General features: G+C 36.1%; 1 protein-coding gene across 1 annotated transcript in view; it reads right to left on the reverse strand.

Annotated features, from left to right (window-relative positions):
• LOC123529175 (coagulation factor X-like) overlaps positions 1 to 12,668 on the reverse strand; it is a 32,556-nt gene that overhangs the window by 9,554 nt on the left and 10,334 nt on the right. Inside the window, exons 7-12 of the mRNA XM_053522402.1 lie at positions 11,956 to 12,067; positions 9,899 to 10,041; positions 9,322 to 9,466; positions 8,264 to 8,376; positions 6,715 to 6,853; positions 131 to 417 (exon numbers count right to left, since the gene is read on the reverse strand). Of these exons, the coding sequence (XP_053378377.1) occupies positions 131 to 417; positions 6,715 to 6,853; positions 8,264 to 8,376; positions 9,322 to 9,466; positions 9,899 to 10,041; positions 11,956 to 12,067 (939 nt within the window). The remainder of the gene's footprint in view (positions 1 to 130; positions 418 to 6,714; positions 6,854 to 8,263; positions 8,377 to 9,321; positions 9,467 to 9,898; positions 10,042 to 11,955; positions 12,068 to 12,668) is intronic.

A 12,668-nucleotide genomic window follows, 5' to 3' on the forward strand; every position in this document is an offset into this window, starting at 1 on the left:
TGCTCATATTTGATACTAATAAATTATAGGAACAAATTTATTATTTAAATATCAAGTTCATCATTAGCAGTTTTCTTCCAGCAAATCATTTAAGAAAACTCTGACAAGAAAAAATAATGAAATGTAAAACCTGCAATTTTGCGACGGGCATTCCCCGGCTTCTTGTTTGGCCGCAGCCAGCCACCTTCCCTTGTACAGGTGATAATGAATCACTGTTTTCCAAGAACACCCGGTCATTGTAGTCCGCTGGTTCCAGACATATTGGACGTATAGAATCCGTGTATTCAACTGGACTGTCAAGTTCTATCAATGCTATGTCGTTATCATATGGTGCTTGATCGCCATAATTTGGATGAACAATGAAACTTTTAAATGTTCTAGTTGTCTCATCACCAGCCAGTACACAATTTATTGTACCTGATAGTTTAGAAAGGTAAATGGAAGTTGTTCCAGTATGTGTAGAGGAAAGTGTTCAAACTACTTTCCAAGGCGGGAGTTTAATTTTGTGTTTCATTATTTGAGCTGCGCCATGAGAAAACCAACATAGTGCATTTGCGACCAGCATGAATCAAGACCAGCCTGCGCATCCGCTTTAAAATAGGCTTTGAAAGCGAACAGTATGAATCCTGACCAGACTGTGCGGATGCGCAGGCTGGTCTTGATCCATGCTGCTCGCAAATGCACTATGGTGGTTTTCTCATGGCGCGGCTCATTTGTTTATTTCGTCTGCGGTGTTTACAAATTTTACCTTTTCTATATATCTTATGCATATCTTTCATGTATATATCTCTACATAGTCATGAAACCTACGCAGTCGATGACTTTAACTTGTTGACTACTTCCGTCGATTAATTATTCATGTAAGAAAGTCATCTAGCGGGCTTATGTAAGGTCTTTGGTTCCTCTAAGGTGCCCGTCCTTGATGAAATAATGCCCTGAGGGGCACCGGGGTCTTCCACCTCAATTAAATGCTGGAAATACGTCATATCACCTATAATTGTGACAGAGTGACTTTAAAACCCAACCATTACAAACAACATAGACTGCGGGGACTATTGGATCGTTGAAGTTAATTTTATGTACTTCCACCATTAGCACGGTGTGTGATCGCAACCAAATTAGCTGGAACTTTAATCAGCACCTCAATTAGAGCGCTGTTTTAGGAGATGCAGGTAAGAAAATTTTACGCTTCAGTTTGTATTGTCGTGTATTAATGCGTTAAAGCAACTTTTGGCTATCTGAGTTATTTCACGGAACTTTACAATGATTTATTCAGCTAGTGCACCTTTATTTCCCTTCGCAATGCGAGTGGTATCGAAGCTACTGCGATTTTTCTCACGCCTAAGTTTGTAAAAAGTCTTTGTTTACCGATTCGAATGAGATTTGTAACACTTTATTGCCACTTTTTTTTAGGTCATCGTATTATATTTTAAATACGACGATATTTTATTGTTTTCATGGTGCATAGCAAGTTGTTGGAGTACGGCACCGAAATTTGTTCATTTTTATCCTTGTACAGCCAAATGGTCTAGGAATCGTGAAACACGATACCGTTTATAAATTCGCCCCTGCAGCCAACAATTGGCTGTCAGATTAAGTCATAAAATAATAGTAATGCAAAGTGCCGTGTGCGTATGCAACTTTTTTACTTTTTAACTGTATTAATAATTAAGGACACGTCACGGCTGAGATAGTTTAGCATTATTACAATACACAGTCGGTATTGAAATTGTGTTTCCAATACATGTGCTCATTAGATAAATCCTCAATATCTATGTGGAATTAAGTAGTTTAAATTTCGTGTCTGTGTGAGATGATGATGGTCCACAGCCACTAATTCATTTCTTATCTTATAGAAAATAACCAGGCAGGAATGATTTCTTCTTTGTTCTAGGGTCTTCCAATTTAGTTCTGATGGTAAGGTAGACAATGGTGTCAACGGCAAAGAGACGGGCTCGACTTTTGATACTACTGGGCAAGTCATTTATGTAGGCGAGAAATAGGCAGGGGCCAAGGACTGAGCCTTGGGGACCCCTGATAGGACAGGTAACCTTTCAGAGACTTTACCCTCGACAAGGATTTGGTGAGATATGTTACTGAGAAATGACTTAACCCATGCTTTGAGCTTATTATCGATACCTAGGTATTTGAGTTTGTGAATCAATTTATGATGATCTACTTCGTCGAAGGCTTTACTAAAATCCATAATAATACACCAGTTTGTTGAACTTTTTCAAGATTATCTGCTATTTCTTGGGCAAAACCTATGAGTTGGGTCTCACAACTATGTTTTGACCTGAAACCATGTTGTTGTGGGCTAAGGACGTTGTTCTTGTCGAAGTATGACATTATGTTGGAGACTAGTATATGCTCTAATAATTTGGATGCTATACAAGTCAGGGAGATGGGCCTATAATTGCTGGGATTAGATTTCTGACCTTTTTTGAAAACTGGTGCTATGACCGCATGTTTCCAGTCGTTCGGAATTATGCCAGTTTCAAGTGACCGCTGGAAGATGACCGTTAGAAGAGGGGCAATTTCATTATGTAGTTCTTTAAGTAACCTAGGTGAGATTTCCTCTGGCCCTGATGCCTTATGAGGGTTTAAACCTAGTAGTAGTTTGTCTACACACTTATACTTATTGGAGACATAGGCGGGTGGGTAGGAGTGGAGGCTGCACTTTTCGATAATTGCTTAAGGCTGAGTGGTTGTGGACGGGAAAAAAACAGATTCAAACTGACTGTTGAGTATGTTGGCCTTGGTGACTGGGTCTGAATGTATCTGACCATTGCTACTAAGTGGAGCTATACCAAAGTTTTCAGTTTTGTTGTACTTAATAAAAGAGTAGAATTTTTTCTTTTGACCTTCACCAGAGTTGTCTAAAAATTACGGATTTGAGGTATGACCAATAAGCACTTCTGATTTGTTTTTGGATGCTAGACCTGAGGGCTTTAAACTTTTGGACTTTAGTGGGGTCTTTGGAGGGTGACCTTTTAAGTTTGGAATAAAGTTTATCCCTTTTCCTAATAATGTTCCTGACAATGTCCTGTGATATCCAAGGGAGATCAGCACGTGACTTGCATAACCTACTGGGTATATGGATAGATGATAACCTGTTTATTTCGGCTTTCAGGCTGTCCCAAGAGGTGTTTGGATCAGCATGGTCTAACTGAATAAATTTATCAGAGTACATCTTCATGTCTCTCTTGAAATTTGTCCTATCAGCCTTATTGTATGATCTAACCAGTCTCTTTGCCTGAACAGGACGTCCGCTTTTTATATTTAGTTCATGAAATACAATATCATGATCTGATGACCCAAGGGGCGGGAGTGTTTGGATATTGTGGACAACTGAGGGATTATTAGTTAGGAAAAGATCAAGGACATTCTTATCTCTAGTAGGGATTTTGACCATTTGTTCTAAATTAAAATTTACAAGATTTTCAATAAAGTTTTCATACATATCCTTGAATTTACAGGATTGGGTGGGTGACTCGTTAGCCCAGTCTATATCTGGTATATTAAAATCTCCAAATATCCAGATAGAACTGGTTTTAGGGATTTTGGAAACAGAAGACCATAGTTCATAAAGGGAGTGTTCATCATTTTCATGTGGCTTATAAAATGATGCCACATAGATATCTTTATGACCTGTGATAGATATCTTGGCCCAGACAATATTACAGTCAGTTTTTAAATCTGGCTGTTCTTGGCTCAGTTACCTGTTGCTTACAGCTATAAGGACACCTCCCCCTTGGCCTGTAATCCTATCATCCCGGAATACTTGATAATTAAGGGAGCTCGGAAATATTTCGGGGATATTTATCTCTGGTTTTAACCAAGTTTCCGAGCAGCATATGATATCTGGTTTTGTTTGGTTGATGATCTGGTAAAGTTCTGGGATTTTGTTCCTTACTGATCTGCAGTTGATGTTTAAGACTGTAATTCTTTCGTTGGGTGACAGTTTCTTTGGTTGATAACCTTTATTCCCACGTGTATTTTTGGGTGTAGATGTGGCATTGGGGGGACTGGTATGGAAGGAGGAGTCATTTGAAGTTTTAAGGGGGGTTTGAGCTTGTGAAGCATTAATATTAATAGTATCTGATACATTATCAAGGGGAGTATAAACAGAACTATTACTCAGGGAGTTCAACGAATCGGACAGGGATGAGGAGTAGCTGGGATTGCCGCAGCTTAGACAATACCAGGTAAAACTCGAGTTGGAAAGGCGATCATATGTGCTATCACCTATTCCTTGGCAATCTATGTGGAACCAAGTATCACAAGAGTCACAGATAATGCCCTTGTCATTCCATGTAACTTCTTGGTCACATGTTCCACAGGGATACTTTGGACCAGGGTTGAGCTCTATGTCAGAGATTTGTGTTGCTAGGAGGCAATGAACAAATATCAGACAACATTTGCCTGATGTTCTGTTTTTGCCCCAGGCCTCTGGGCGAATTTTCTTTAGTGATGTATTCACTGAAAGAATCCTTGGACTGGACAGAAGTTGGTCTGCTTTGTGAACTTTTGTTGAATCTTCACAAAACAGTTGGTAATGCAATACACAATTGCAAATAATAATGAAGAAAAACAGGAATGTACCTGTAATTTCTACTTTCATTTTGACACTTGTAACAGGAAGTGCAAAATGTAAACAGGAAGTTCCTGAAAAACAATATGGCGGGCTATTGGAAAAATTTACCTTTCTTTTTTCTCAGCCTATGGCGCTAAGAAAAACCAAGAATTTATGCATACAAGTCTTGTTAATGAATAAAATATGAGTTATTTATCCACCTGCTGACAGTGCAAAAGCTTACAGGAAACCAGTGAAAATTATTAAAATGTGAGAGAGCTGGAAAATACGTGACAGCTGTTCCGACGCATGCGCACCATCTTCGCGTGCAAAGCAGGCGGCACTAAGCACTATTTGTTTCATAGATTAGGATGCACTGTGGAATCAAAAAATGATTTGTTTTCAAAATTGACAAACGTTTAATTTTTTTTCACGAGTGCAACATATTATGAATTTTCAGCCAATGTGTATTGTTTCCGTTAATATCTATGCAGCTTAAGCACGTGATGGCACAGAAACATCATTTGCGTTGCATTGTCCGGTTTAACACCAAGTGTTACATTTAAAGGTGTTGATGTACCCTGTTCTTCCAGGTTTGAACGTTTTATCTTTTTTTTTTTTTTTTTTTTTTTTTGGTTTTTGAAGCCAAAGTGATGAGCTGCGGCGTTTCCATGCTCTATAACCTATAACAAAAGAATAATTAGCACACCACATGTTCGCTTATAATAAAGAATTATTATTCATAATTTAAAGCATACTGTATTTGACGGCTTTAAAAGGACCCAAGAAACGTATATTTCACACAGAACTTCGATCTTTATATCTATATGGAGCGTATATGATTCTACGGATAACGAATGGGGTGCCATATTATCTCAGTTATGAACAAATCTAGGTGCTTGTCAACATCGAACGTAACATAGAAATATAGGAAAAGAAGACAAATATAGAACAATCACAGTGTAGGTATTTTTCGTGAAAGAAATGTATGTATTCCGTCTGTGGGTACTATACTAAAGCAACTGTTCATAAAGTAGTGAAAAATGTAATATATTCTCGTCAATAACAAAACAATTCCGCACTCCCTTCTACCGAATCTACAAGTAAGCGAAAATGAAAGTGTTTTACTATTAAACTGCATTGTAGGCGTAACATTATGCCAGGCTTGGGTTCCGTGAATAGTAAGTTTTGTTAATCTTACGTTTTCTTGAGGCTTTCTCGAGCAATATGCACACCTTCTTCCTTGTTTTGATCCATGTTTTTATCAAAAAATTGCGTTGCTTGTCCGTTAAATTGCGTAAAATTCCGGCTAATTAGGTTACGATCACACATCGTGATTAGGTGTAAGTGAACGTATTTTATAAGCAAACAATTGCAGCTTTCTGATGTTTCTTTTTATACGCCCGTTTGAAAAACGGGACGTATTATGGGAACGCCCCAGGCGGGCGGATGGGCGGCCGGGCGTACGGGCGGCGTCCACAGACTTTGTCCGGAGCATATCTTCTTCATGCATGGAGGGATTTTGATGAATCTTGGCACAATTGTTCACCATCATGAGACGGAGTGCCATATGCAAGAACCAGGTCCCTAGGTCTAAGGTCAATGTCACACTTAGAGGTCAAAGGTCAAATTCAAGAATGACTTTGTCCGGAGCATTTCTTCTTGTTTTATATAATTTTGTGTCTGTTCATGTACATTATAACTTCAAAGTTTAAAGAACATGTAGTCCCTCTGTTTTAAGAGCAGTGTTAAATTCCTGCCTTAGAAATACTTTAAAATGAAATAATACGAGTAGTAAAAAAAGACAAAAATTTGAAATATTTAACGCAAAATAAAACGTTGATAAGTTTTCGTGAGTGCTCGTGTTCGGTCATTCTGAAAATTTAATGTTTTAATGTTATAACAGGAACATGAAAACCTGGTTAATGACCAAGACTCACATTGTGATTTATATTTGGATTTGTTGACCTTATGACTGATTCAGATTTTGGCAACATAAATACTTGACTTATAAACTAGAAGACACTTGGTGCCGAGTTCTGAATACAGATTTTCGAGGTCATTCATTATATCAAACTGATATAAAAGGTTAATACCAAGGACCATAGGTCAAACCAGCGATGTAAATCAGTATTTACCAAGTAAAAACTCCACATTTTCAGGCACAAAAGGAACTCCTAAGACCTTTTCGAACTCTTCAATACAACTGGCAGCAGTCACCATATATGTCTTGGATATCAGAGTTCCTCCACAGAATGCCCTGTGCATAGATGATCTCTAAAAAAGAAAGATAAAATATTTCTAAATACATTTGTACTATCATAAGAAACAACAAAGGACTGTCAAACAACAAAAGTTTTTAATGTTATCTTCAAAACCAAATAAAACCCATGCTCTTGAGTGTCTCACACCTAACCATGCGGTCTGTTCTGGTTCTTGCCATTAAGACGCGCATATTTCGGTGCTACACAATGGACGCATTCAAAGAATCAAACCGTCTATTCGCAAAAACACATGTCTGTATCTTAAATATTTCTCTCTTCTCTTTCCAATGGGTTTTCTCCGGTCAGATTACTCTATGTCTGTACAAGTAAAGGAGTATCTGTCTGTCTGTCTGTCTAAATAAATAAATAAATTTTTCCTAGAAATATTTCTGCTAAATTATTTTGAAAACTTTCCTAGAAATATTTCTGCTAAATTATTTTCAAAGTTTCTTATACAGAAATATCAGGAAAACTAAAAATAATTTAAGAAACACAAAGAAACTTTCGGTAAATTTATTTCTAAATCCAACCAGATGTTTAAGTTTTCCTCCAGTTTTAGCTGTAGCGGCCGTGTTTTACCGAATCAGAATTATTTGAACAGAGTCGGTACCGGGAAAGCAAAAAAATTGTATGAGTTTTTAGTCAACTTTTTTTTATGCTCCAAAACATATTCAAAGTGTCTTTCTCTTGAAAGCACGTTATAGTATTAAATAAAATCTGTAAAAATCTGTGCTGTTTTTATTCCCTTAGTATAACTTCTTGCCCCTGGTTTTGAAAGCAACTCATGCCCTATCGCTAAACAGTCTTAAGAAAATTGCAATTTATATACCCAGATGGAGTAACACTGAATACAATTGGGGATATTTCGAGAAAATATAACAATCCCAAACACATACTTTGTGACGATAGTAGTTGACGTTTGCACGTATAAAATTAGGAACAAACTGTGACGTGACAACGTGAAAGTTTACGTTGCCCCGCCTCCGTGGTTACTATGGGTATATACAAAATATCGCTTTTTTTATACTAATGCATGTATTAACTAAATGGTTACTTTATACAAATAAGATTTCACATGCCTGTCTTGACCTTTTTGAGTTTAAGACGTTTTATCAGCGTGATATACTTTACGTATACAGGGAGCGATAAATATTTGCATGCAAAACGTCTGTAACTCAAAAAAGGTCAAAATATGCATGTAAAGTCTTATTTGTATAATGTAACCATGAAATGCGCATAACCAGACGCCATTGCATGTTAAAACATACATTAGTACGAAAAACGATATTTGATATAAGATAATCGGGTTCCTGGTCTGCTATTTTCTACAAAATGTAAACACTTTCTAAAAACAGAATATTCAATCTCATAATTATGATGCCACGTGCATGTCACACGAATGTCATACAGTTGTTGTACTTACACCTCTAGTTCTTATAGTCACATGCCATGGATTTTCATTATTTCGTGCATCGTTGCCCTGTGATATTCTCGAGATGGCCAAAGCATCCTCGTCATATATAGAAACGCCACAATCTCAAATAATATGGAAAAAAAATATGTTAAGTTCTACTTTTCAAGGCAACAATGATTTCGTTTTTGATGAAATCATGTTACCTATTTTGACATACTAAACGAAATTCTTTATATTCAACGTTTGACTTTTGTTCTCGTTTTCTAACGCTTGCTTAATATTTTTGGTATTATCTTTCATAAAAATTACAGCACATTCTATGAAATTTCTATGATGTAATGTCATCAGTTGTAAAGATACAGAATGGTAGACACTGATTTTTTACTGATGTGAGGTCAAATATCAAACTAACTAAGGTATGTCAGGATAAAGAATTTTTTTTGTCATGACTTTTCTTCTTGTATTTTAACTCTAGACATTTGTGTATTACAGTAACTATTTATCATCGAGTTAAGATCGTAAAATAAATAAAGGGATATCATAGCAGGGCTAGATTTGTTTTACATTTAAGTATTCTTGAATCAACATATTTGTCTAAATGTGTCAGAAATGCTATAATTGTACTAGATGTAATATGATTGCCATAATATGAATGTTTAGGGAGTTGTGTTGAGTGTAGGGATGGGGCGGTTAGGGTGTTCTAGGGGTGGGGCGGTTAGGGTGTTCTAAGTTTTAATATATTTTTAGAAGGTTAGTATTCAGTGCTAAATGTGTGTCTGCATATCGTTGATAACTGTGTATTCCATAACATTGTTAAACAAAGAGTAAAAGTTTCAGATTAACAAGACATTACATAAACTTCCTCTAGACGATCATCTAGCCCCGTCCATCATGGGAAAACCTTTCTAAAAAGAATAATTGATATTTTTATTTTGGAAGGTAAAATGTGTAAAACGTAACATATCTCCAAACAGCACATAAGAGATCGTTTCGGCTGTTTTAACTTGTGTTTGATGTTGTTATCCAAGAAAAGCAAATAATATTGTTAAATACAAGTAAAAACTTACATGTATTGATTGGTTTAACATTAATCACAGTCAGAGTTCCTTCTTTGTAACTATAGCAACCGTTTTTGTCCTCTGCCTCACACTGGTATAATCCTGCATCTGAGAGTGCTATGTCCCTAATGAGCAAGTAATTGTTAACCAATTTCTGTAAAAATGACAAGATGAAATAGAATTATATGTTGCATGCATACTACAGATCTGGAGTGGTGGTTTTGCTAAAGTTCTCCACTCTGGCGAGGCGTTTATAAGGGAACGTGAAATTCATTCTTAGAAATAGCCACGGTCTTAGTGCTCAGCTTCCTCAGAAGGAAATCAAACAGCATAGTATGTATAGATATATAGGCCACAAAATTACAAAGATGCCGATAAAACATGTGTATATAAAGGCGCATGGTGGGCACGTCCTAGAAACGGTCAGTTGTGAAACACCACCAGGGATCTAAACTGTTAAGCTACACATAAAAACCTCATTTTGCATAAAAATATCTGAATGCGAACATACTAAGAACGTTTTTCTTTAGATAAAATGTTATTGCCTGATGATCAGAACAGTTGCATCATTAATTCTAATATGTACCTTAAATCTTGGATTCTTGTTGTATTCAATGTAGATGCCATCTTTCTTCCAACGGACTTCTATAGCTTGTGAGCCCACGTGACAAGTCAGCAACACGTTTTCATTTATCTTTTTACTCTGTGATTCTGGTCCAGGGTATATTTCTGAATGCGAAAACAAACCATATTCTTTAAATGTTTTATAATTTATTAGTCTGAATATAGAAGCTTATACTATTCAACGAGTGTGTGACACTCGTGGATTCAAACGTTTAGCCCTCTTAAGAAAATGATAAAAACTGTCAAAGGGCAATATCTCTGATAATATGAATGGATAAAAAAACTTTGTATTTGTCTTTGATAATTTATTTTTATATTGAATAATGCTCTGAAAGAAACAGTTTTCTTAATGGCTAACACGTTGGAAAATTATATACATATATTTTCCGGAATATGTCTTAACTAATATACCTGTAATCGAAACTAGTCTATGTAACAACAACAAAACCCATCCACCCCATATTAAAACATGCTTTTGTTATGTATTTCCATTCTAATATTTCTTTTTTGTAAAATTTGGATGAAAGTACCATTTCTTGTAGCTCGCATGACGCAAAAATACAAAGTCGACGTGACGACAACATGACCATACTTTGGTAATATTAAGGTAGTTCTGCACGTTTGAATCGATTTTTTTTCTACAACGTAGATTTTGATGAAACTTCTCACAGTTGTAAATAAACACATGGCCTATAATTTAGTGAAATAAAATGTATAGGTCCGTGTGCTCATTTTTGAGATATTTGACCATGATTAAAGGGAACCGGACATTTCACGTTAAGTTTAAGACATTAGTTTGAAATTTTTAATGTTCCATATGTTTTAATATCATATTTTGGCTTTAGAAATATAGCAACAGTGCCATTATAACAAATTTACTCACAGGTTTCGATTAATTCATAAATTGATTTTCATTTCCGTACGCCGAATCTAGGCTTTATTCTACGTTTTCCGGATAAATGACGTTACACCATCACTTCCGGTTTTTCAAACGTGCAGAACTACCTTAAAGCAATAAGCAATGTGCAAAACAGAATAATTTACGAATAAGTAAACATCTAGTGCCTTATAACCAACTTTGCGTTATGTATGTGTAAAACTGTTCCTTTGAATTATTTTGATTCTACTTTGTCATTATATATAGACAGGTAGATAGTTCATTCAAACAAAAGACAATATACCTATGAGTTTACCTATAACAAATTGTATTATTTGAAATAATACATCAAATATAATTTAGCCGTTTCATCTTGGCGCATGTATGGCACCTAATTGCATACTGACGTGACATCAATATCGCCGCAATAAGATAAAATAAACGATTTTTTTATATAAGAATCATCTATTTTCAATGCTTATGCTACATAGATGTATTATATTCAATTCTGACATATTGGCAAATGTCTTCTTAGACATATATTGATTTCTTTTGCGAATTATTTGTCTATAATACAGCAACAGAAAAGATTAAGAATTATTATTGTTTCCTTTTTTATAATATCAGGCATGGTAGTATAACACAGGGTATACATTTATCAATGATTGTATCCTGTTAATTAGATTGTTAAAATGATTAAATGGCGCGGGCGCCAGGACTAAAACACAATATTTCTAGCATTGGCGCGTTCTTTTGTTGAGTGATGGCGATGGCACATGTAAAGACGAGATATTTGGCGTCCTCGCCAGGAGTGCATTTAAAAGATGTTAGAAATTATGTTATCGTGTTCGCGTTAGCACCAGGACGATTAGGCGAATTTCTAGTATTGGTAAGTTAGACTGATTGTGGAGGTGCCTGGGCGAAACGACGAGACTTGACCCACGCCACCCCTACCCCTTTTCTGTATTTTGCATATAATTAAAATGTACTTGTTGGATTTTCCATGCAACCCGTCTATAATATTTTTCCGTTACAACTTTTGTTTGAAATCGCGACTTTTCGTTGTGCCAGCTCGAAGCTGTGAATATGTCTGTAATCAGCCATTACACGATGTTGCCATGCTGCAACTGCAAATTACTTACTGACGTCGCAACTTTCGACAATTCTGTATTCAAATTTGCTCTTTGCTATCCCATATGAGGTTGTAGCGATGCACGAGTACTTTCCCTCCGTCTTGTCGGTAATCTCGTCAATCTACATCAAATAATGAATATATAAACATCTGCTAAAATGTCGATTTAGAAGTAGAAATATCCAAACAAGAGAAAATGGTTTCAAACTTAAATGTCACAAAAAGATATCAAAGACAGATAAACAAAAATTCCTCCTGTATCCTCGCCGTATGAGTTTGGCGCACATAAGGGGTAAAGTTGGGACAACGTTGATTTATCATTCTAATATGCTTGTCTCTGTTAAAGCACGCTTACGCTAGAATGACGTCACGTTAACGTGCGATGACGTCAAAGTTTTTGTTGCGACCAAGAAAGAGCGCTACCATATTTTATCTACTGTTTTAGATTAAGGGCATATTAGAATCGAAATAATTTAAAGTAAAAAGAGTGTTTTAGCACTATTTATACACTCGCGCGGTAATACGTCATACAAATAATTTCACTCGGGCTGCGCCCTCGTGAAATTATTACGCCCGACGTATAACCGACCATCGTGCATAAATAGTGTTAAAGCACTCCTTTGCTATAAATTATATCATAAATAACAATTTTGTTAAATTCCAATTCAAACAATTAATAAAGTAATGTGCTAACGTATCATAATATGAATTAAGGCACCGCCT

Source organism: Mercenaria mercenaria, chromosome 13 (assembly GCF_021730395.1).
Source record: "Mercenaria mercenaria strain notata chromosome 13, MADL_Memer_1, whole genome shotgun sequence".
NCBI lineage: Eukaryota > Metazoa > Mollusca > Bivalvia > Venerida > Veneridae > Mercenaria > Mercenaria mercenaria.